The following is a 23443-nucleotide window of genomic DNA, read 5'->3' as shown; positions in this document are numbered from 1 at the left end:
CCCCCCCCCCCCCCCCCCTTACAATTGGGGTAAAAATGGAGTAAATGTTGTGGGTTTGGTTTTTTTTTTTTTTCCCCCCCTAGCAGTACTAAAGTAAGTAAATCTTGGGGTTTTTTTTTAAACTTAAATAACTGATTATAACTTGATAATTAATGCATCATTAAGGTCCCGAATACTAGTTCTTTGAAAATGCTTTTGGCTACTTGTAGGGCAGGTGTTTGTGATCTGTTTGGGACCTGGAACATCGAGTTCTGATCATGGAGAGCTGTGTGGCGTGTGTGATTGGCTCAGCGCAGAGGAGCTGTCTGAAACGTATAGCGATTCTCCCTGCAAGCGAGGGCTTTCGTTACTGACTCTTCCCCATTTCCCAATGATTTGAGGCTCTCTGGTGGACCTTGCATGGCTCTGACAAGGTGGCAGTCCTGGGGCCAGCGTTCACAGCATCAAGTTGCAGAGCTTGCTGGGCTCCTAGTGGCAGACAGCTCCTGTCTCCTGAGCACCCAGACACTTGCCCCAACTCCAGTCCACTTGGAAGAAATCTGTTATTGCTTCAGACTTAATGAACTGGTTCTGTTGAGGATGGCCACAATGAAGTCCCTTTGCAAGCTAAATAGGAAGGCTTTTGTGGGTCACAGATGGTTTGTGGGTTGCACTTTGGGAACCTCTGATGCAGAGCTGAGTCCTGGATGGCCTTATTTTATTTCCTCCTTATGAAGTATCCAAGAGTCGCTGGCTACCTGTCACATCATATAGTGCAGTAAGGAGGTTTAGGCCATCTAAGGGTAGAGGTCTTTTTAAATAATCTGATGTTCTGTTTTTCCTCTTACTTTCAACAAGCTGCTTGAAGATCTAACAATGCCTTTGGGAATACAGAAAGCAACTTGCACTTTAACTTGCAGTGACCTGATTTGTGCTGTGTTAGGTCATCATATTTTGAGCAGGCAGTGCCAGGTCATATTGGTTGCAGTTCTTGATACCTCTCATACAGATAAAGTTTTAATGTTTTCAGCTGATTTAGGGGTGAGTCGTCTTTTTTTTTTTTTAAGACAACTAGCCGGAAAACTAAAAGCCTGAGAAATCTAATATGTTTTAGTCAAACACAGAATTCGTTAATCACTCATTCTCACTGATTAATCATGCTTAGTTTCAGAAGTGTAATTAACGTATTTTCTTAATACGATATTTAAAAAGTTATATTTAGAAGCTAGATGTGACTCTTTTTTTATCTTGCCAAGTGACCACAGTGGTATGTTGAAATTGTGTTACCCAATATACATGTAATCGGAAGCATTTTATTGTTAAAACAAAATCAACCTGTAATAGTTTCATTTGTAGAAACTCTTGAGAACAGCTGTCATAACTAATTTACTATCAAAGTGAAAAAATACTAATCTTTAAATGCTTTTGTATGATGATGTTACACAGTGTTTTACTTGCTGATTTTTTTGTTTGTTTGTTTAAATAGGCACAAGAATTTTAAATGTATGTTGAGAGGTGTTATGAAAAGATATCAAAAATCACTTTATGAGGAGATGATAGTTGGATGCATTAAAAAAACTCAACCACACAGCAATCTCTTCTTATCTGTCCAAGAAACACAGCTTCCCCCCCCCCCCGGGCCGTCAACTGCTTAGACTAAGTTACGTTAGAAAACTTAATTGACTACTTCTGGAAAAGGTATCAGCTTGGCAGTAAGAGGACATATACTGAGACAATTCAATCTTTCCCCTACCCCCTTCTCTCTCTGTCGCTCTCTTTTTTTCCCTCACCCCCCCCCCCCCTTTTTTTTTTTTTTTTTAATCCTCTGTGGTTACTTTCCAAGTATTCTGTGGTTTCAGTTCTTGGAAAAAAACATTTGTTTGCGCCTAGCGGGAGGAGGTCTCTGTCCATCTTGAAGGTGCTGGGACAGCAGTATTGAGAATATTACTGTATAACTTGCCCTGCTTGACACTGACTTTTTATCCTTTTCTCATGTAAATGTGATGTATGATAAGTTGAGTATCACTATTTGGTGCGAAATGTGGATCATTTAAAGAGCACAACATATAAGTCATAATAGCTGAATAAATGGAGAGCAATGACAAGAATAGTTTTTTAAAAATGTGTGTGTGTGCATATTGTGTGTATACATTTATTCATAACATATGCTTGCCATGGGAAAAGAGAAATTCCAGCTTAAATTCATAAAATTGTTTCTTTTCTTACTAGAAATGATCAAAAATTGCACCAATTTCTCCTCGATTATATAAATATTTTAGTTTTTGCGTAAGAGTTGTACTTAACTGAAAAAATGCAATTGTGCATGTAGAGTCTGTCATTAAAAGTGCTTTAGGCAACATCTGTGATATTAAACTAAACTCTGCCGGGACTTTTCTGTGGCCCTGAAGCCAAGTGCCTTGGTCAGGCACATGTCTGTACTAGTAAGCTGTCTTAGCCTCCAAAACTGCGAGGCCGCACTTGAAAACTGCCTTTTGGGAACAGTCATTGAACTGGCCTGACTCCCAAAATGTTGTCTGGGTGTCCCATCCACTCTTTAATTTATTATATGTAGACACTGCCTTTTTTCCCTAAGGAACCTCAGGTCTTGTAGCTTCCATCTCAAACCAATGAAAAGCTAATCATATGCTTCTGCAATGCTTAAACCAATGTTTAAAATAGCTTTTCCATTATAAGCCTGACTTCACCATCAGTTTGCTTTCACTAACTTTCAACTACACTTGCAAAATAAAACCCTTCCCTGGATTTTAAGTTCTTATTTCATCTCTTTATAAGGAACATCTTTTCTGGGTCTCTCTCGAAATATGTTTATTTAAAAACTCTTCAGTTATTTCCTTATTTACTTTTCAGATTATATCCACATCAAGATAGCTGTCAGATTTCAAAATATTTTGGGGTTTGAACAGCATCTTGTTGCTGAACTTAAAAAGGAAGTATTCTGCTTTATTGCCTTTGTTTTGTACAGGTGGAGGGCAAAAAAAAAAAATAGAACTTGAAAAGTTGGGGCAGGAGGGGGGGAACCCAACCAGAGATGTTTTAAACAGTTTTTTGAAAGTATCAAGTTTCAAATGTAGAGAAGAATTTGGGAATTCTTTTGTGCTTTTAAAATAATCTGTGCCTCTTCTCAAATCTAGGTGGAACAGTTGCTGAACTGAGCCAGGTGGTGGGATAAGAGAAGGCGAGAGATGGTAGTATAAAACTCTGGGAAGAAATATGTAGAGGACAGTGAAGAAAGGCATTTAAAAAAGGGGGGTGGGGGTGTGAAAAAGGATAAGGCTGAGAAAGGAAAAGCCACACCTCCTAGTACCCGCTACTACAGAGCTTGCATTATGTACGTGGGTAATGGGGTACACATAGGCAGCAAGGGCCGTTGTACCTTACTGGTGTGTTTTATAGTTCCCTATTGATACTTGTTTGCTTTACAATTGTAAAGTGTGTAACCTTTTCTTGTGCAAAGGTAAGTGTTAAGTGTATGAGCTGAAGAGGCTTTTAGTTGAGCTACTGTCTTGTAACAATGCAAAATGGCTTAAAAATTGCAAATACCTGCTTACTGTCTCTGAAATACGGTTAGGGTATTCTTACTTTATAACAGGACAAAGACCAATGTATTCAGAGGCTGGTTTTGTGCTGTTGAAAGCAATTTATTGAATAACTTAGGGCAAGACCTGCACCTTCCTACACCTGTGTTAGGAAAAAAATGAAAATACGACTTTAGGACCTGGACCCTATACCAATTTGTTGTCTTCAGGGAGCATAGGAAGGAGCAAAGAATGGATATAATCATAGTACTTAATTACTGAACACTATTGTTGATGATTTCAATTACGTTATATTGATTATATGGATTAAAAAATATTATACTGTTGGTAAGTAAACGTCTGTTTGTCCTGGACCAGACAAGGCAGGAATAGTTACTGTGACCTATGTCTGAGTCTTTTCAAGGCTACTTGCCGTTTACGTACCACACCTTGTGTGGAATCATCTTGCAGTCACAGTCTGGTTCTTGAGCAATATGTGGTGTTCCAAATTATGCCATTTGCTCTTAAGGTAGTTTCTGTAAGTGCTGGATTGTCATTATAAGCACGCATCAACATAGTCTGTGAGAAAAAATAGTTCTCTGGCTGAATAAATAATATGCAAATAAAATTGTGTGTCTCATACCTAACCAAAATGCTGCATCTATGATCCCTATCCTATTTACCCAAGAATAATGTAAATTCTCGCAGCCAAAGTTCATTTGACCACAGAACTTTACAGAATTCCTGCGGATAACAAATTGGTGTCTTGCAGGCAGTGTTGTGTCTTTAAAGTGGGACGCTCCTACTGAATAAACTCAAAGAAAACATTTATACAGAAATAATTTTCTCAGCTAGTAATTTTCTGCATTTCTGCTTTTGGAAGCTACTGTGTTTTTGTTAATATTTTATCCCTTATGGCTCTGTTTCGGTTTCCACGTGATTTTTCAGGGCACATATAAGACTGTTTGACTGTAGAAAAGAATTTATCGCAGTATAATACATTATTGTTATAGTGGAAAGATGTCCTCATTTTATATAAATCTATTCTTGGCAGTTTAGAAGACTTGCAAAGAACCTGAGGTGCTGAGAGTTCCTGTCTTCTGTTTAGATCATCAGTTTTGTGTTCTTATGGTATCCTTCATAAGCCATTTTCAGAAATGTAATTTTCATTTACAGGAAGCCCTGGTTACAATTCGTCTTCTTGACGTTCTTTGTGAAATGACATCAAACAACGGACAGCTAGAACATCTACAGGCTTTGCCTGGTTTGCTTGAAACAGCCATAGGTGAGTGAAAAGCCACAAGGTTTATGAACTGTTGGCTTGCTCCAAATCATGTTGCTCTGTGAATGAAAACATGTTTTTCACAACTGGTGGTAATTATGATTCTGACCTTTTAATAAAATAAATAAATAGGAGATTGAGTTAATCTACATTTTCAAATATTTGATTTGTTCCTGGAATTTTTCTGCTTCTCTACTTGCTGTGTTGGCTCCTATTACCCAACAGAGCCTTGATTCAACTGTCAGCAATGCGCTATTTATATAGTAAGAGTTGTGCAAAGGACAGCTGCTTCCTATGTTCTTCCACTGGCTGAATGTGTGGGGAAGAATTTCCTCAAGGACTTCTCCATGCCTGTTCCCTTCTGTTTCCCAAATTCCTGAAAACTGAAAATGAGTACAGTTTGAATGTTCTTAACCAAATTCAGTGACTTTTAAAGGTCAGTTTGAAAGAAGCTTTCTTCTGCTAAGAAACAACAAGCAAAGGGCTGTACACAAAGAAAATTAAGCCAGGGTGGTCCAGAGAGACACTATATACTTGGGGAGGAAGGAGGAGGAGGTATACATATACTGACCTGTACCTTCCTAAATCTCAGCACTTTGAGACTGATGTATGCCACCGTTTCCTGAGAAAATCATAAAAGTTTATGGATTTTAAAGGGAAATATGTAATATTTTGGCTAAAAAAGACTGAAACAGCTGTTAACTATGACTATTCTTAGATGTTCGGAAGGTCCTTGCTGTAAAAAAAAAAAAAAAAAAAAAAAAAAAAAAAAACAAACAAAAAACGAAAACAACCAAACCTCTATTTTTGATGACAGGTTCATAGTTTTATTGCTTACAGTAAGATGACTAACAAGATCTATTTTGTGTGTGTGTGTGTGTGTTTTGAGGAAACTCAAAGTTATGCATTGTATCGTCTGAATGCTTGTTTGAGTCTTTCAACTTAAACGAGAATTTCAAGGAGCTGCAGATCAGTTAAGTTTAGAAGCCTATAGGCCAGTCCTCCTTTCTCTAGCTGTGTGCAGACTGACTTTTCTCCACATCTGTCTCCAGGCTAATGAAACGGGTGCAGGCTAGAACATTGCTACCATGTGCATCCTACGTATTTCCCACATGTACTCAGCCAACAGGAATTTATCAACTCGTCTAGTTTCTCTTTAAGACTACCTTTTGGCTACAAGACTCCTTTAATCCTAGATTAGCAAAAAGGGTGAAAAACTGTATTGATGTGTTATATCACCTTCAGTATTTAGTTGTGAAGACCAGAAGCATAAGGATGGATAGTGCAAAAGATTTTCATCTTGTAGATCTTTTGATGAAGCAGTTCTTCTCTTCAGTTTATATCATGAGAAATTTCCTATTGGAAATTACTAAAACATTGATTGAAAGATCTGAAAAATATCTGAATGATCTTTTAAGTATTAACTAAGGAGGGTGTTTTGCTATTTTCAGTAATTGTTGGATTAAGTTAGTAATACTGCAGCGTTAATAATATCTTTGGCACTGTAAACAGCTTGATTGCACAGTGTTTGGGGAATATCGCTAGGGATGTAAATGGTCTTTTGGATTGAGGGGCATTTTGGAAGAATTGCTCTCCGGGATAATGAGAGAATGGCATACTGAGGTGTCCTTTAGTTGAGAGCATGGGTGACATCCTGGGAGCAGTTGCTGTGTTTGTGTTGATGTGGAGTGTTTGAGAGGAGCACTGTTCTCTCTGGGCTGGCATCATGCATGGAAGGTGGCCGCTTTTCTTCTACCTTTTCCTGTACTTCTCTTTCCAGGTAGGTGCACTACTCATTGCGTTTTTGTCTGCACTGTAATAAAATCTGAAGAGTTTTATTTACTTATTTTGGTGGGTTTTTTGTTTTTTTTGTTTGTTTGTTTTTAATCCTTTCATTCGGGGTCCCTCTTAAGGGCAGGCAGAAGGTTTGGGAAGACCATGGAATTCCCTCTTGTATGTTTGTGTGTGGGAAAATACTAAGACTATAAGGCAAGGAAGCACACAAAGTGGAATGCCATGAGAAAGATATGAGACACTGCCGACTGTAATGAATTTACAAAAGCAAACAAATATCTATGAAAGAAGATTGTGTTAAAAGCTATTTTATGATGACATTTTTTAGGGGCAATCAGGAGATTGATTGTTTTTTTGTAGTTCAAAATATGAACAAATATAAGTGGTAGCTGTCATACGGGAAGCCTCTAGGGCCTATTCTAGTTTCATATTTTAAAAAAATCTATCAAAAATGTAGTGACCTCTTTATCAGCACAGAGATTTTTTTTTTTTCTTCTCCTGTATCAGCCATCTGGGAGTGAAACTGTAATATGAGTGAAAATATAACATGCAGTTTCTTCTAATTTAAATCCAGGAAATCTAGTGCCCATTCCACTATGGATATTGTCACAACTAGAGCAGAAGGCGCATAGGACTTAATTACTGCTCTGTGCTATAACCTGGTTTTGCTACGTCTTTATTGTTCCAATGTAAGTTGCATGAAGCATCTTGGGGACAATGGCATGCCAGGGCATTTATTAGTATTGCAGGTCACTTAAAGGAGAAATACTTCTTAATTTTTAAATATAGGCACAACCTTTAGTGAATTGGCTTCTCAGCTGTATGAGCTCTCAGGTGTTCACATGATTACAACTTTTCTTCTGGGTGTGGCCTCTTAGTGGAATGTTGTTTTCACAGATTTTAGTTTCCATTCTCCCTGACTTCTCTCTGGAGCATTGTAGAAAAAATCCTAGTTGCTGTAAACTAGCATTTACCATACAGGAACATTAGTATTTCTTAGTTGAAAATATTATGGCACTGAAGGATTTGTAAAGATGTGTCAAGGTGCTAGATGTACTCAAAATCTTATCTCAAACTATAGAGCTCAGAACAGACTGGAGAAGAGAGAAAAAAGTTATTCTGTGATTAGTATGTGTTGCTGTGACAAGTTTGAACTGAAGGAATTTTTCTAAAAAACTTGTTTCTAGCAATATTTTTACGGTGCCAGAATCATCAACAGCCTACAAATTCTGACTATTCAAGTAGAGACCGATAGCACCGGCCTTCAGACTTTGTGTCTGAACTATATAAGTGTGTAAAACGGATGCAAAAATACCATCTGACCTTGGGATGGCCTTTTATGGTTATACTAGCACAAATTATGAAATTAAGAACACTTTCAAAGTTCTTTTGCCATATTGCTGAATATCTGAAATAACGTTGATGAATTTTGAACCTAACAATTGGTAGTAAAGCTCTGTGCAAAATGATACTAATTTTCATGTGGTAATTAATTAAAATATTCTTGTTTTCTGTAGATACCCTGAGATTAACTCATCTTGCTGGGAAACAGGCTGTAAATATTTTCACTGCCACACATGCTATGACAGGGCAAAAAGAAATTTCACATCCAGCTGTGGGTTTTAAATCTCATCTCATTCGTTTGATTGGAAATTTGTGTTACAAAAATAAGGAAAACCAAGACAAGGTAAGTTTATACATTTTTCTGGCAGAACTCTGACATGTAAACAGATGTGTATGCCTGGCCATGACTTTACTGATGAAAATATATTGTTGATCTACAAATAGAGGTTAAAATTAGTCATGTAAAGGAGGTAATATTTTCTTTTTAGTGTCTTTGAATTACTATCACAGGTATGCTGACTTTTTAATAACAATGTAATGTTACCTTTTACTTCAGTCCTATAGAATGCAAGCCAGTGCCTAATTCCTTTATTGTTTTCACATTTGCACTTTCTTTGAGAAGAAAATGTCTGAGACTAAACCTGAACTTCACTTTGAAGGGAAATGGATGGGAATTGTTGCATGAATTTAATTTTAAATCTTTGAATTAGTCTCTAATGCTTTTTCCCTTCCCCCTGCCTTCAGTTTTTTCATGCCACTTTAAAAATGTAGATCTGCTTCCATCAAATCACTTTGAACCCTTTGTCTTTAGAATTCCCGTATGGAAAATTAGTTTTGTTTCCACAATGAGGAAAAAGAGGAAACAGCAGCATGTTTTTAAATATGAAACCTTTTTTTCTTAGAGTGATAAAAGATGTGGCTTTCCTCCAGGACTTGTTAGACTAACCTAATTTTAGCAAGAAAAGCAGTCATGAAATAATGTTTTCTTACGGTTCGTATGAGCATTTACAAAAATCAAGTAGGTTACTTTCCTCATTTGACTTGAGCAACCATGTAGTGTATTACAGTAGCCTCAGCTTAGTGAAAGGTTTCTGTTTCTCTGGTTCTTCCTTGTGAGTTTCTTGTTGTAGAGAAACCCTCTGTTGATTCCCGTATCTTCCTTTTCTCTTAGTAGTGTCTTTCCTTATGGCAGCCTTGTCCTGGAAGGAAATGGTCTTGAGTAGCCTTTGTTATTGGTATTTGTTATTGAGCAGGGAAATTTGGGATTGTTTTCCTTTCTTTATTAATTTGAATCAAAGTTTTCACCTGCTCTCAAGGAAGCAATTTTTAGGCTGGAAAATGAAAAACACAGAAGAAAGGCTATATCGAAGAAGGAGTAAAGGAGGTAATGGAGTACGTTTACTTCTCTCTTATGATGTCAAATGAGGCCCATGTCAGCAAGTACCAAAAATACACTTAATTAATACTGGTTACTCCGCAGGAAGTTACATATGATGAGATACTCTGGGTCTAATTCTGTGTTGCCAAGGAGCTATTGAGACATTGAGTACTAGAAAATCTATCTCTGTTAGAAGCTTCTGTTTCCTAATATTTTTGTGTGTGTATGATTACTTCTGTTGTGGTTTAACCCCAGCCAGCAGCTACGCACCATGCAGCCACTTCCCCCTCCCCCCTCCCAGTGGGGTGGGGAGGAGAGAAAAAAAGTAAAACTCGTGGGTTGAGATAAGAACAGTTTAATAACTACAGTAAAATAAAATACACTACTAAGAATAATAATATAATAATAATGATTGTAATGAAAAAGAATATAACAAAAAAGAAGAAAAAACACCCAAGAAAAGACAAGTGATGTACAATGCAGTTGCTCACCACCTGCTGACCGATGCCCGAGCAGTGATCCACCCCTCCTGGCCAACTCCCCCTCCGTTTATATACTGGGCATGATGTTCCATGGTATGGAATACCCCTTTGGCTAGTTCGGGTCAGCTGTCCTGGCTATGCTTCCTCCCAGCTTCTTGCACACCTGCTTGCTGGCAGAGCATGGGAAACTGAAAAATCTTTAACTTAGGATAAGTGCTACTTAGCAACAACTAAACCATCGGCGTGTTATCGACATCATTCTCACACTAAATCTGAAACACAGCACTGTACCAGCTACTAAGAAGAGAGTTAACTCTGTCCCAGCTGAAACCAGGACAACTTCATTTTACAAAAATAATCGATTCTTTTGTACTGATGCCATCAAGTCTGGTTTCAACTGCTTCAGTGTCTACCAAGTTAGACTTTTATAATGGCAGCAGGGCATTTTCATAGTGTATGAGAGGAGCGCTCCCACTGCCTTGTTTTTTTTCCTGCAGAGTAGAGAAATGGAAAATCTGAGGAATGCTACCCTCTTTTTCTGACAAGTGCTAATAATATGGGCGTATAGATGGGAAATACGGTAATGATCCTCCCTTTCCCCGTTCATATTACAGTATATAATAAAAGATTTTAATATTTCTGAAAAATATTATTAGTCCTATTAATCACTCTTGCATAGCTCTGTCTCTAACCTGTTATGATGTAATATGTGTTTATGTAAGTGAAATACATTTTTGTGGAAGACCTTATGATAGTGGAGGGGAGGGGGTTGCTTTCATTTTGAAAGGGTTGATTTACTGCTTATTGTTCATTTTTGCTGGGATTTTCAAACGCCCCTGGAGCAATTAGGCATGCAGGCTTAGTGTTTTCAATGGAAGCTGGGTATTAACTTGCCTTAACTGCCTGCAAATATTATTGTTTTATGCAGCCTTGAAAATTACTTAGATTCTTGTGTGTGATATCATGGAACATTATTTAAGTGCCGTTGAAATTTTAGAAATGCCAGTAGTATGATATCCTGTCTGTACCTTCAGTTTATTTCATACATTTCAATTGGTTCTAATAAATGCACTTGTCACCTTTAAGGCAGTTTCCATACATAAACACATGCTTGTGAAGTCAGGGTGAGCAGCCCATATCATTGCACAGATAAGAAGACTGAAGTTTTGAAATGAGAGTGAATTGTTCAAAGTGGTGTGTGGGTCAGACCTAGAACTGAATGAAAATGGGGTTAGTTCCTGGGTTCCCACATCTCTCTTCAGAGTAGTATCTCACAATCTAGGTCTTATTTTATATCCATTATTGGGTTTACACAGAGTTCACTTTCTATATTCAATCAAAAGTGATGTAATACAGGGTAGATTGTGGTTTTTATGTAACAAGCCAACTGACCAGTGCATCTGAGAGACCTTGGGCTTTACCATTGGCTGTTGCTTTCGTGTGACTTACCGTGTGAATTGTAGGCACAAGCTGGGGAAGTGGCTTTCTCTTCAGTCAGTTTAGCTGGTTGCCTGGCATGAGAGGGCTACACATCACTTACCAAAGGCTCTTGAACAGCACTGTTAGTATTCTGACTCTTTAATGAACTGAAGCTTTCACACTTGTTTTCTCTAGTATTTTTCTGTGATTTCCAGTCCTGGTAGAGCCCTTTTCCCAGTAACAATGATAATGCATTAGTAAATGGAGTAATAGCACACTACTACTAATAAATAATAAAAAATATAGCCCTTATTTTTATAATATAACCTTAGTGCTTGGTGTTAGTCTGCCTGACTTGTTCTGAAAACATATGTAGTCCCCAACGACCTGGGGCTCGAACGGTGACTTGGGCTAAGCCCTCCGAGTGGACAGAGTTGCATCACTGTCTTCAGGAGCTTCTTCAAGAGTCAAGTGACAACATGCTTGTTCTCTGGGAGGTGGGTCTTGAGCCAGCCTACGCCTCATGCAGTGCGTGTCTCCTGAAGTATGACGATGCAGTCCTGCTGCATGGGGCACTAGTGACAAAGCAACAGAGAATGCCTGGAGCAGGAGGATAATTGCTCTGCACAGACTGCTTCTCCGTCTCTGTTTATGGTCTCCACCTGCTATAAGAACAATAATTGCAGGGGATTAGTGCACTGGGTTGTTGGCAGTGGTGAAAAATCTTGTAATGCTTTGGAACAGAGGAATATCTTACTAGTTCTGTATTTCTTCTTTCTGTTTAAAACCATTCTTTGTTTTTAAAAAGCATTCTTTAGCTTGTACTCTGTTAGCATTAGGAATGCATTCTTTACATCTTTTCTTCCTCATAGTTTTATTTACACTATTGTGATAAGTTCTTAAGATATAAGGGAGTGGGCAGACATTCAAGCGGTAAACTGAGATGCAGTTGTTAAAATGGGTCTTGCCAGGCTTACTGCCCACTCGCATGTTTTGCGAGGCTGGATAGGTTGGTACTTGTAAGAAAAGTGTCTGATAAAATGTTCATTTTTGACTGATAAATGTTGGGTACATGCATGTCCTGAGTTGCACACACTCTTGCATGAAGAGGAGAGAAGAACAAATAAAAATGCTGTGCTTAGGACACCAAGTGTTGAGCTAGTTCAGTGTTGAATCTGCTAAGAGCCTGCAATGGATGTGCAGTTCTGTGCTTTCTCTCTCTGTAGGAGGAAGAGCTGTTGAGTTACTGTCGTACATGTGGGGCAGTCCTGTGGCTTGTATTTTGTTATATCTCATTCACAAAGATGCGTTGTATGTTTTTATTAAATATGCTGGAAGGAAGGAGGTGGGTTCTCAGGCTGAGCAAGGAGTGGAGGTTTTGGCTGGTAGCTGATGAATGAAGTTATCAGAAGGAAAAAGTGAAAATTCCTCCATACTCCGCTCACCTTGTTTGACTTGCCTTCTAATCACCTCAGTTTTATCATCTGGACAGAATTTATACTGTTTTCTTGGGGGGAGGCTTTAGGCACTTATTTTCCACTCTCACTTCTAAAGCTATGAAGTGATTGATTCAGTGCAGCTCATTCTGCTGGTTTAGTATAGTAGAACTGTTTTAATAAAGAATAAAACTTATGAAAGAGACCTAATGAATGAAGTATAGAGGATATAATCCTTTATTGTAGAAATGAAACCAATATAAAATAGGTCATAGCAATTGATCTGCACCCCTATTTCTTTGTTCATTTACAAGAATATGTACTGGAAGGTGAGATGACTAATCTCTGCCTTATTGTGACAGATGGCACTGCTCTGCACAGCCTTATTACCTTTCCCTGAAACTGTTTTTTATGTTGTGAGGTGCTTATGCAGTATGACTTGTTTAAAATACTTGATTTAATTGCAAGTGTCATCAGTACTTGAATAAGCAACGGAACAATGCATTGTTCTTATTCTGCATTGTTTCCCTTCCTCTCTCGTAAAGAGAGGAATTACATAGACTTCAACCATATAACCTTGCTGGAGTTAGTAAATAGGGAATTGAACGGAAGTAGAAAGCTTGACAAAGTTTAATTGCAGCCTTAATTCACTGTTCACTTTAGTTCACTATTACCTCTGAGATCAAACGGGGGAATCTGAATTGCCTGGGGGTTCTGTCCTGTGAAGACTGTTACCGAAGGATGCAGCGTTGTCTGGAACAAGCTAGAAGCGAGACATGAGCTGTGTTCCTTGCAACGGGGGAGCAGCCAGCTGGCAGAACTTTGGCATGCTGAGATTATGCTGTACTGTTGCCTTTTGAGAGGGATCCTGAAGGGAAAAATTGTGACGTTTCTGAATGCAAAGTTAAGCCTAACTTAGTAAGAACAAAGCACTTAGCTTGGGTTTGGTGCTGTAATCTGGTTGCATTGGCTTTGCCGTCTTTAATTGACTCTTGTTACTGATAGGATAGGTAGTTTATTGCTACCTGCTTACTTTGTCTAGCAATACAGTTAGTATGCTGGGACAGCTTGATACATGCTGAGGGATCTCTATCCCCTGCAGAATAGTGGATATGCACAAGTATATTTTTGAGATGTCTCTTTTTCTTAATCAGCCTGTTAAAAGCAAAACCGATCCCTTCAGGTAAAGAAAGCAATCCATACCCTTATGCCAAGGACATTTTAGATACTGGAGATGCTGATGGACCCAATGATAGGATACTAATCTCGGAATGTGTGTGTTTCATTGGTAAAGTTGTTCTGTTGTTTATGTAGGGGAAAAAATTTTAAATACAGAATTGTCTTTGGTATTGGCACCTGGCACCTTCTTACCTAAGTGGAATCACTCTAATGAGGTGAACAATTTATGAGGGAAATTTTTTCACATGCCTTTTTTTTTTTTTTTTTTTAATTTGAGGTGGCAGCAATGCTTCCTCTAATGCAATTATATTGGGTTTTGTCAATGCAGAGTTGAGAAAGGAAGTCTTCTGGGAGAAAAGGAAAAAAAAAGTTTCTACAGTTAAAATTAATCGTAACAAAAGTAGCAAGTAAAACATCTGGACGCTGTTTAAAGTGTTTAATGTAACTTGGATTTTTTTTTAATGTAAGTCTAAGCCAAATTGTTTTATATGAGACTAGCTCCCTTATTTGAAGGCTGTTCTGCCTGAAAGTATGAACAAGATTTGACTTGTTTGGAATTCAGTTTTTCATTCTTTTTTTCACTGGGGCAGGGTGTGCAATGAATCCAGTTAGAATACAGTTAGAAAAAGGTGCCAGCATCCATAGATCAAATTGTCACCGTTCAGCTCCTTAACTTAATCTTCTTGCTGTAGTGATTATAAAATAGAAAATTTCAAACTAAAGACAAATACTTTGTTTTATTTAACAATTAGCTCTTTCTCACCTAAGGTTTTCAGAAAGACTGTATGAGCTTATCTGTTCTCTTTCTTCAGGATTAGTTGAACTTTTTAAAGTAATTACATTCTTCCTGGCATGGCAGGATTTGGAGTTACTTGCAATGAAGAGCATCCCACGTTTATCTGCATATGCTGTTGAGAGAGGGAGGAGAGAAATAAACCACGTCGATTTCTTCATTAGAAACCTACATAATTGTGATTATTATATTTTCCTAATGTTAAACATAAGCCTAAAACAGAAGAGATTCTTGGTTTAGAGTTGAGCAAAAAAGGAGGAGGCATTTGGATCTGGATGCTCTGAAGTGGTGAGCTCCTGCACACCTAACTGTAAAGTTCTGCATGGTTCCACTGTTTGAATGGGGCTATTCTAATGTTGTAGCTGTCTGTATGTTTTAATGCTTTGCTAGATAAGGACAAAACATTCAGGGTGTTTCAGGACTGAGCCCTTTACAGTGCTATACCTAGACAAAGTTTATCCATTAAAAGTCAGCAGTAAAGCTTAAAATGGACTTTCTCACAGAAGTTCTTTAAAAGCCTAGGTTTTGCTGTGGAAATGAGATCTCTACCTAGCTAGTATAGAGATACCCCAAGTAGAAAAGTGTCTGTGGTAAAAGAATCTGTTGCAACATATAAGGTAACTGTCTCTAGTCCAGGTCCCATATGGATTTCATGTTAGTCTTCAGCTCTGTCACCATCATGAATCCTTAATGAAGTGCCAAGATTTTCATCAAAGTGCTAGAGAATGTTAAACAAAAAAGAATCATGAGATCTCTAAGTGGTGGGACAATATGAGTAATAAAGGGTTGGTGTGGAGGGTTTTTTGCCCTGAGGTCAGAGATGCATGCCTAATGCAGTATAGTTTGTAAAGCGTTGAATTATTTTTATAACAATGTGATTCATTTGTTGTTAGAGAATAATACAAAACTATGTGCCCCTTTATAGGCAACAAGTTGATGTTCCCTCTTGTCCTGCTCCTATTCCCCCTTCTGCCCCACCAGTTTTTGGCAGTTGATACAGTTGATCCAGTTGTTCCTTGTGACTAGTCCAGTTTCACCAATTTCACTTGAAGCCTTGATCATACAGTGCATAGAAAGTTTTCTCTTGCAAGGAACGTAGATGCACTTAGGTACAGTCAAAGTTTCATATTAAAGGTAATGTTAATAGTGCATAAGCTATTTTTTTGTTTTTCTTGAGGTTTTCTTTTAAACAGCTTTCATTTGATATTTAAATTGCATACTACATAGAGACATCTTCACATATTGATTGTCTGGATATCCTCAATGATTAGGTGAAGGCTGACATACGCACAGTACCGTACTTCCCTTCTAGTATATTATTGGCCTGCTTCATGTGGAGGATTGCCATAATTACCATCTAACAGATAAAGGGGTATAAAGATCAATCTGTATATTATTATGTTCTCATGAATCATAGGCTGAGACTTTGACCAAACCTTGAATATACATAAATGTAAACTACATTGGCTTCTGCCAATGTGAAGATGTCTGTAGAATGATGATTTTATGCAACATATATTTGCCAAAAGCAAGAACAGGACTTGGGCATTTTGGAGTAAAAGAAAGATTGTGGGAGGAGGATTATTCTTGTGAAGTTCATAATGGTTTAAATTAAGATGTTGGATAGCTCTAGAAATTACATTAATTGCTTTGATTTATGGTGGAGAGGGAAGATAGAAGAGTGTGAGATGACTAGATGTCTTCTAACATTCAAAATTAAAACAAGCTGGCTCTGCATACATTTCCAAACAGTCAGTACCAACTTACAGGCTTGTTGGCCTCTTCTTGACTCTGCACGGTTTTTTGAACCCTATTTGGTGTTGAACCCTATTACCACTGCGGTGCAGCACAGGACTTTAGCCCTTTTTAAAGGAAAGCTCAGCACGCTGTTGTCAGACAGCCATTTCCAGACCTTTTTCAAACTCACAATAAGCACTTATTTTAAGTGTTGAAACTGCACCTATAGCATTGATATTTAATGTGCCTGTTTAAGATGAGCAGCTCGTGTAAAAATGCTCATTTTAAGCCAGACTGAAATGTAAAAATAAGGTATTGACCTTTCTATGGAAGAATTCTCAGAGGTTGCTGTGACTGCTTTCCTGGTCTGATGGGCTGAGTAGTAGTTATCATACAGGTGGCAGACGTGAATTAAACTCGGTGTTCACCAGAGAGTGTTTCATCCTGTTGCAGGCTTTTTAGACTTGTCGGTTGGCAGAATGGCCTGATGTAGTACTTACTTGAAAGGTGTATTGTGTGCCAGTCCTCGCTGCTTGGAGTAATTTCTGTAAACACCAGTGTGAACTATATAATGAGGGGGTTGCAGCTGTGCTGTGGATATTGCAGGTGGTTCTTGGCATGTTACCTCCTTTGTAAAACAGAGGAGTGTTCTTCTGGGCTTTGCAGGCGCTTTCTCTCTTCAAGAATAGCCTCAGCATCTGTTGGGCAAATGCCCTGGTTTAAAGTCCACTGAAATCAGAAAATGTCTTTGCTTTCCTCAGCGATCTTGATCACCCTCGTCATTTCTTTTTCCGGGTGTGTATTTTGAGGCCTGTAAAGATGGGAGGTGATGTGGCCTAGCTTCTAGAAAAAGGAGTCTGGGAGTCATGACAACTTTTTTTCCTTTCTCCAGCTTGGATTCAGATGCTTTAGTAAGACATGGGATGTTAAAGTTCTAGTAGCTTGCAAAGTATTCTAAGGTATTCAGAGATTTTTTTGTTGTTGTTGTTCCATATATCATTCTCAGTTAAGTGAAGAGCACGGTATCAACCAAAAATGTTTCTTGCTGGCTTGCTAGGTGGTGAAGAACTGAATTTGTTTGGCGTACTCAGTGTTAGGAAAACTGTTACTAAAATAACCGCCTTCTCACGTGGCTAATTTAATATTAAAAAAAAAAAACTCAGAAGCATACTGTACCCCGTATTACAGGAAAGGGGTTTATCTGTGTTTCCTGCTTTTTGCCAGTGTTATTGATTGCTGGGAGCAAGACCACCATATGTGGAAGAATGTCTACCTTTCTGAATACTTTTTATCCAGCTCAGATCTGAGCTGTTAATCCAAATTCTTTCCACTTTTACTGGTGTCAGATACAAGTGACATATTTTCCATTACTATAACAAGGAATTTCATTAGTTTTCTATGTTGTTTTTCATTGTTCTAACCTCAGCATGAACTTTGAGTTTCCCGGTCTTTTCTTAACTGCTATCCCACATACAATTTCTTTGGGGTTGGGGTTTTTTTTTGGGGGGGGGGGGGGGGGAGAAGGGAGGATGGGTTGTTTTGTTTTAAAAGCTGCACAAGACTTCACAATGGGCTGGTGTTATAATGCTGTGAGTGTTGAATGTGATCCCTTTTGAATACATAAAACTTCCTCTTCCTTTCCACTTACAGGAGGTTTCATTTGCTGTTTTAATTATGCTGTGAGGCACAGGAATCAGTCATCTTTTCATCTGTTCCCTGAGTAGTTACTAAGTTTTGGTTACTGTGAGATATTAAAGTTTCTCAGCTTGTATTTTTATGATAATCCTGAAGTTTATAAACATAGGTACAAGCAAAAAAATGAAGATGTTCTCTTGTTGGGTATTGAGGTTTGGCCATCACTACTTGTAATTTGTCAGTTCAGTTCGCATTTCAGAAACACCAGTAAAATAGTTTCATTGAGGAAATAATGGAGCATGACATATGTGATAGACTACATTTTGTGGTGAATTTACTGCAGTAACTCTTGGTTTTAGTGGTACTCTGTGCTACATTCAAGGTGAGGAGGACATGAAGGAGACTTTATATGAAGGCTTGTGGAAGGGGGTGGTAGAAGATCCCTTACTAGTGATCAACAAGCAGGATGCTGAACGCGTGCGACTGAGTCCTGATACTAATTTTCCCACCAAAATCAGAGAAGCGTCAAGCTAGACAGAAGCTTACAAATGTGCTTACAGAAGTCTGGTGTCCAGTTTCTGTTTCATCGCAGTGGGGTTCAGTTACTTAACTCCCTCCACTCCTGTGGCAGCCCATCATCAGGTTCAGTAGAGGTGTAATGTCTTGCAAGCTTCAGCCTGGCTTTGCCTTATCAAAAAAGCAGTTGTGAGCCTTCAGTTCTCTTTGCCTGTGTGCCTTTGAGCCCGTATAACTTCTGTTACCAGCCCTGAAAATTGTTTGCTAAAACCCCTGTTGAAGCACCTGAGGCCGTATCAGAGCACCTAGTCTTCCGATAGAGACCGAGCATTTGGTTTTCTTAGGTTCCTTTCCCCTTTCTCCTATTTTTCTTTGTGTCTTTGGGAAGAGAAAGGAAAGTGCAGTGACTGTCATCTGCAGTTTTGAATTTCTGCCATTGGGTGATGCTGTTTGTTCTAAATTGTAGACCTGCAGTATTCTGCTCCTTGCTGTTCAGCATGGCAATGCTTGAGCGAAGTTTGGTGATGCCGGTGCCCAAGGGGAACCAAAGTACTTGAATACTCTCATTTTTAAAGGCGGCAGGAGGCGGGGCGGGGAATACGAATGCACATGTCTGTGTAGGCAAAGGTTCTGCCTGTTCAGCTCTTATTTGCAGGATTCCATTCAGTTATCTTTTCTGCTTGAAATGCAGGGCTCTTTGAAGAGTCCTGATATTATTAGAGGGCTGCAGTAATATAAAAGTAAGTGGTGATCACTTTTGCATCCTTTTATTAACTATAGATTATCTAATCTCCTTGCTATCAACAGCCAATGATTGGAAGAAACCTACCTAGCTTTTCATGCCTTCTTTTATCTATGCAGTGATAGAACAGGTGAAGAGAGAACTTCTTGTAATCTTTAAGGAGATTTTACAAAAATATCTCAGTTCTCACATTGAGGACTTCATAAACAGTGAGGGTCTTCTGTCTGTTTTGAGGGAGAACAGACTTAATATTCCTTTTACAGTCTATTGATACCTTAATTTTGGCAATTCACATTAACTGTGCTTTTTGAAAAATGTCTATTTTTTAATAAAAAAAGCTCAGTATTTCCATAAAGAAGCAGCAAAGATAAAAACTGCCTCATTAGTGAGCATTTAAATGTTTAAAACTGCATGTGTCCAAGTTCACACATCATAATTGCAGTCAATCAGGTATGTTCAGATTGTTATGGCAGAAGTGGTTTGCTGGAAGGATTTCAAAGGGACATTGACCAAAGATCTAGTAAAGACACTGGAAAAACAGTTGGGTTGGTTTAAGTTCCTTGAATGGAGCACTGCCTATATTTAGATATTGTAGCAGTGGGAGCAATATCAAAGTACTATGTCAAGTGATCTCTGTGCTGAAAGTCAGCGCACCAAGAAGATGTTGAATTAATCCTCTGCTGTTTGTGAAATGCATAATGACCTAAATTTGCAAAAGACAAGATGATGGCTTGATTGTATGTATTAAGCTTTAGGACTGCTAGCAAGATTCTTTCCGTCTTCCCTCCAAGCATTTCCACCAGAGAACACCACAGGACTGGTTGCTTCCATCACATATCCTGATGCTAAGCTCTTCTCTAAGGAAAGAAGAAACCTGCGCCTCCAATGTGATTTTTTTTCTTCTCACTCGTAAGGTTATCACTCAGTAGGGTAAGATTAAGTGCTTGCTAATAATCAGTGTATATTCAGGTGGAGGATCCCCATGGGTTTAGCGTGAGAGAGAGTAACTGAACAGACAACAGCATTGCACATCTGTTCATCCACCTTCCAGATGCTGATACAGGCTCCTGTGGACTCTAGCAGGGTTTTATCTGTGTAGAAAAGTGATAATACAAACATAGTATGCCCAAACAGTCCTCATCTCCAAGACTGACTTACTAAATTTTCAGATGCATCCTCACAGTCTGAAATTCTGAAATGCACTTTTTTCCACTGATTGAAGATTGAGAGGAAACAAATGCCTGTGCGCACGTTCCAAATGGCTAAAATAGGTCTAGAAACTGTTGGCAGTTGTGATACAGAGATAAGGGGTGGTTTTGACCAAAGTCATTCTTTGCAAGATAAAGCAAGGTTGAAGTTCAATATGATAACTAATATGTAATCATTCTGATGGGTTATCATAAATGTCCTGTAGGTGTAAAAGTTTAGTGATCTGAGGAGGTACAGAAGAGAGCTCTGCTTTGTTTTGCATGTACTTTGAGGACTAACCCACACACTTGTAACAATTGTTTCTGAAATTGCAAATATAGCCTTTCTGTCAAGATGGTGTTCTTGTCTTACTGTTCATTGTTCTCATTTATGAAATAGAATATTTTCCGTAATTCTAGGGAATAGGGAAATTGATAATCCAATAGAAATAGCTATTTTCTGGTTTACTATCTGTAGACTGTATAATTTTATATATATAGGGGTTTGTGTATGTGTATATTTTATATATATATAGGCACCTGTGTGTATATATAATATAAAAATATATATATGAATATAAACATATAATATATATGTGAAAAAGAAGCATGGCCAGCAGGTCAAGGGAGGTGATTCTCCCCCTCTACTCCGCTCTCGTGAGACCCCAGCTGGAGTATTGCATCCAGCTCTGGGGCCCCCAGCACAAGAAAGACATGGACCTGTTCGAGCAAGTGGGTCCAGAGGAGGGCCACGAAAATGGTCAGAGGGTTGGAACACCTCTCCTGTGAGGGCAGGCTGGGAGAGGCTCTGAGGAGACCTATTGTGGCCTTTCAATACTTAAAGGGGACTTATAGGAAAGCTAGATAGAGACTTTTACCAGGGCCTGTAGTAAAAGGACAAGGGGTAACGGTTTTAAACTGAAAGAGGGTAGGTTTAGATTGGACATAAGGAAGACATTTTTTACAATGAGGGTGGTGAGGCACTGGAACAGGTTGCCCAGTGAAGTTGTGGATGCCCCTCCCTGGAAGTGTTCAAGGCCAGGTTGGGTGGGGCTTGGAGCAACCTGATCTAGTGGAAGGTGTCACTGCGCATGGCAAGGGGGTTGGACTAGATGATCTTTAAAGGTCCCTTCCAACCCAAACTATTCTGTGATTCTGTATACATACATACATGTACACATACACACACACGAACTGATTGGTTGCCTCAATATACTACTGTGGGGGGGCTTCTTTGGAAAAAATGCAGAAAAGGGGTGTTAGTTTTGATTGAAACTAATTGCATTGTATGTCTTTGATTTACTAATCTTCCCACAAATCTAAGCCGTGTTTAGATTGTATTGCTCATATATACTGTGAAAGAGATTTTCAAATATGAGACTAATTAATCTCTTGAGTAAGAATCATAACTTTTGTTCCATTCCTGGGAAAAAAAGTTGCATTGTTAAATTTAAAAAAAAAATAATAGAGTAAGTTCTATGTACCTTATTAGATTTTTTTTTTTTCATTGGTGGCAAGATGTTGTCTTTTGGCATCTCTCAATGAACTTTGTTAAAAAATGAGCTATGGAGCAGTCTTAATGAAGTGAAAAGGAAAAAAGAAAAACAACACTGATACTTGAAAACATGAAAAATTTCGTATGAACATAAATTATATGAATTTACATAGGCTGAAAAATCTTACTTTGCAAGCCAGCAGTACTTTGAAAACTACAAGTGCCAAAAATGTGCGAGTCTTGAACAATGTGTGCATCCCACTGTGCAATTTAGATATGATACAAACCATGGAGATTATATTCCCCTGATGATGGTTTGCTGAGGAACAGAACACCCAGTGTAAGGGATCTATTTGCAATATGAATGGGTATGACCAAGGCTGTTGCAGTATTTTAATTTGATTCATTCTGCTTGTGTAACTTCTGTAATACAATTTTGCTGCTTTTAAGTGTGACAAATTTTAGATAGTTGACTGCCTCTAAAGTAAAAATACCCACTGTGCTTCATTTCAGTCTAACGATTTTTGAGGTGATATGTGCAATATTTCAGGTTGCTTAAATATTTTTACGTTATTACAATCTGACTGATATTTCAAGTGAAATATTGAAACTGGACTTAATATGAGGATTAGCTTCATCTTGAGAAAATAGAAGTTTTTGTATTCTTCATAAACTAAAATAAGTATTGAGTTGCTTTTTTTTTGTGTTTTAGCATTACAGTCTGCTTTGGTTTGACATTAATTTTACAACAGAATAAGAAGGATTTAGATTTTGGTCTAGAAATTACAGTTCTAGAGCACAGTTATGGAGCTCAGTGAATTCATATTGAAGTTGGTGACATTTTGTTGAGTTTTAGTAAGGGTAAATGGCAACATTTACCTCCAAATCTATTTCTTGTCCTTTTAGAAAAGGAGAGGTGCTATCCATGGAGCTGTTCAGGGCTTGCAATTTTCCATAGGACAGTTTCCAACTTTTCTAAAAATCCTTTCACCCTTTAGTCCAGCAAAGTTAAGGTTGTGCATTTGGCTTTGGAAATATTGAAGGGCTTTGTTTCAGGCAATTTTTCAGTGTTGTAGTAAAAAAAAAAAGGCAGTATTTTGCCTGCAACAAAAATGGAAACAGTTCAGTGAAAATTAATAATAAACTGGTAATTTGCCTTGAACTTGCATCTAACTTATATTCCCTTGAACTTAATTAGACGTCACTACCTTGGTATTTTCCAGCCGGGTCTATTTAGTTGTCTCAGCTCTGCCTGTTCCCCACAGCTCCAGTCCTGAGAAGCTGATGCAGTTTGAGAGGGCATTCACTACTGCCAGTTCTTCCGGAACTTGCGATCCAATTGGAGTATTTGGTGGTTGGGAGTGTCGCCTTTTAATTCCAGCTCAAGTCATACGATTTCATGAGCATCTCACCATTTAATGCATTTTTGAAAATGCTTTTAGAATTTGTAGCTGCTGAGAAAAAAAGCTTAAAATGCTTTCTTAATTTTAAAAGTAAAAATGTCATTTG

The 23443-nt window shown here is 38.3% G+C and overlaps 1 protein-coding gene across 2 annotated transcripts in view; it reads left to right on the top strand.

Annotated features, from left to right (window-relative positions):
• ATXN10 (ataxin 10) overlaps positions 1-23443 on the top strand; it is a 105638-nt gene that overhangs the window by 49566 nt on the left and 32629 nt on the right. For both annotated transcript variants that reach the window (XM_050915129.1, XM_050915130.1), the window contains exons 8-9: positions 4692-4800; positions 8109-8278. In XM_050915129.1, coding sequence (XP_050771086.1) covers positions 4692-4800; positions 8109-8278 — 279 coding nt within the window. The remainder of the gene's footprint in view (positions 1-4691; positions 4801-8108; positions 8279-23443) is intronic.

The sequence above is a fragment of the Gymnogyps californianus genome, chromosome 1 (assembly GCF_018139145.2).
Source record: "Gymnogyps californianus isolate 813 chromosome 1, ASM1813914v2, whole genome shotgun sequence".
Classification (NCBI taxonomy): domain Eukaryota; kingdom Metazoa; phylum Chordata; class Aves; order Accipitriformes; family Cathartidae; genus Gymnogyps; species Gymnogyps californianus.
This window is presented reverse-complemented; position numbering and strand designations above follow the sequence as displayed.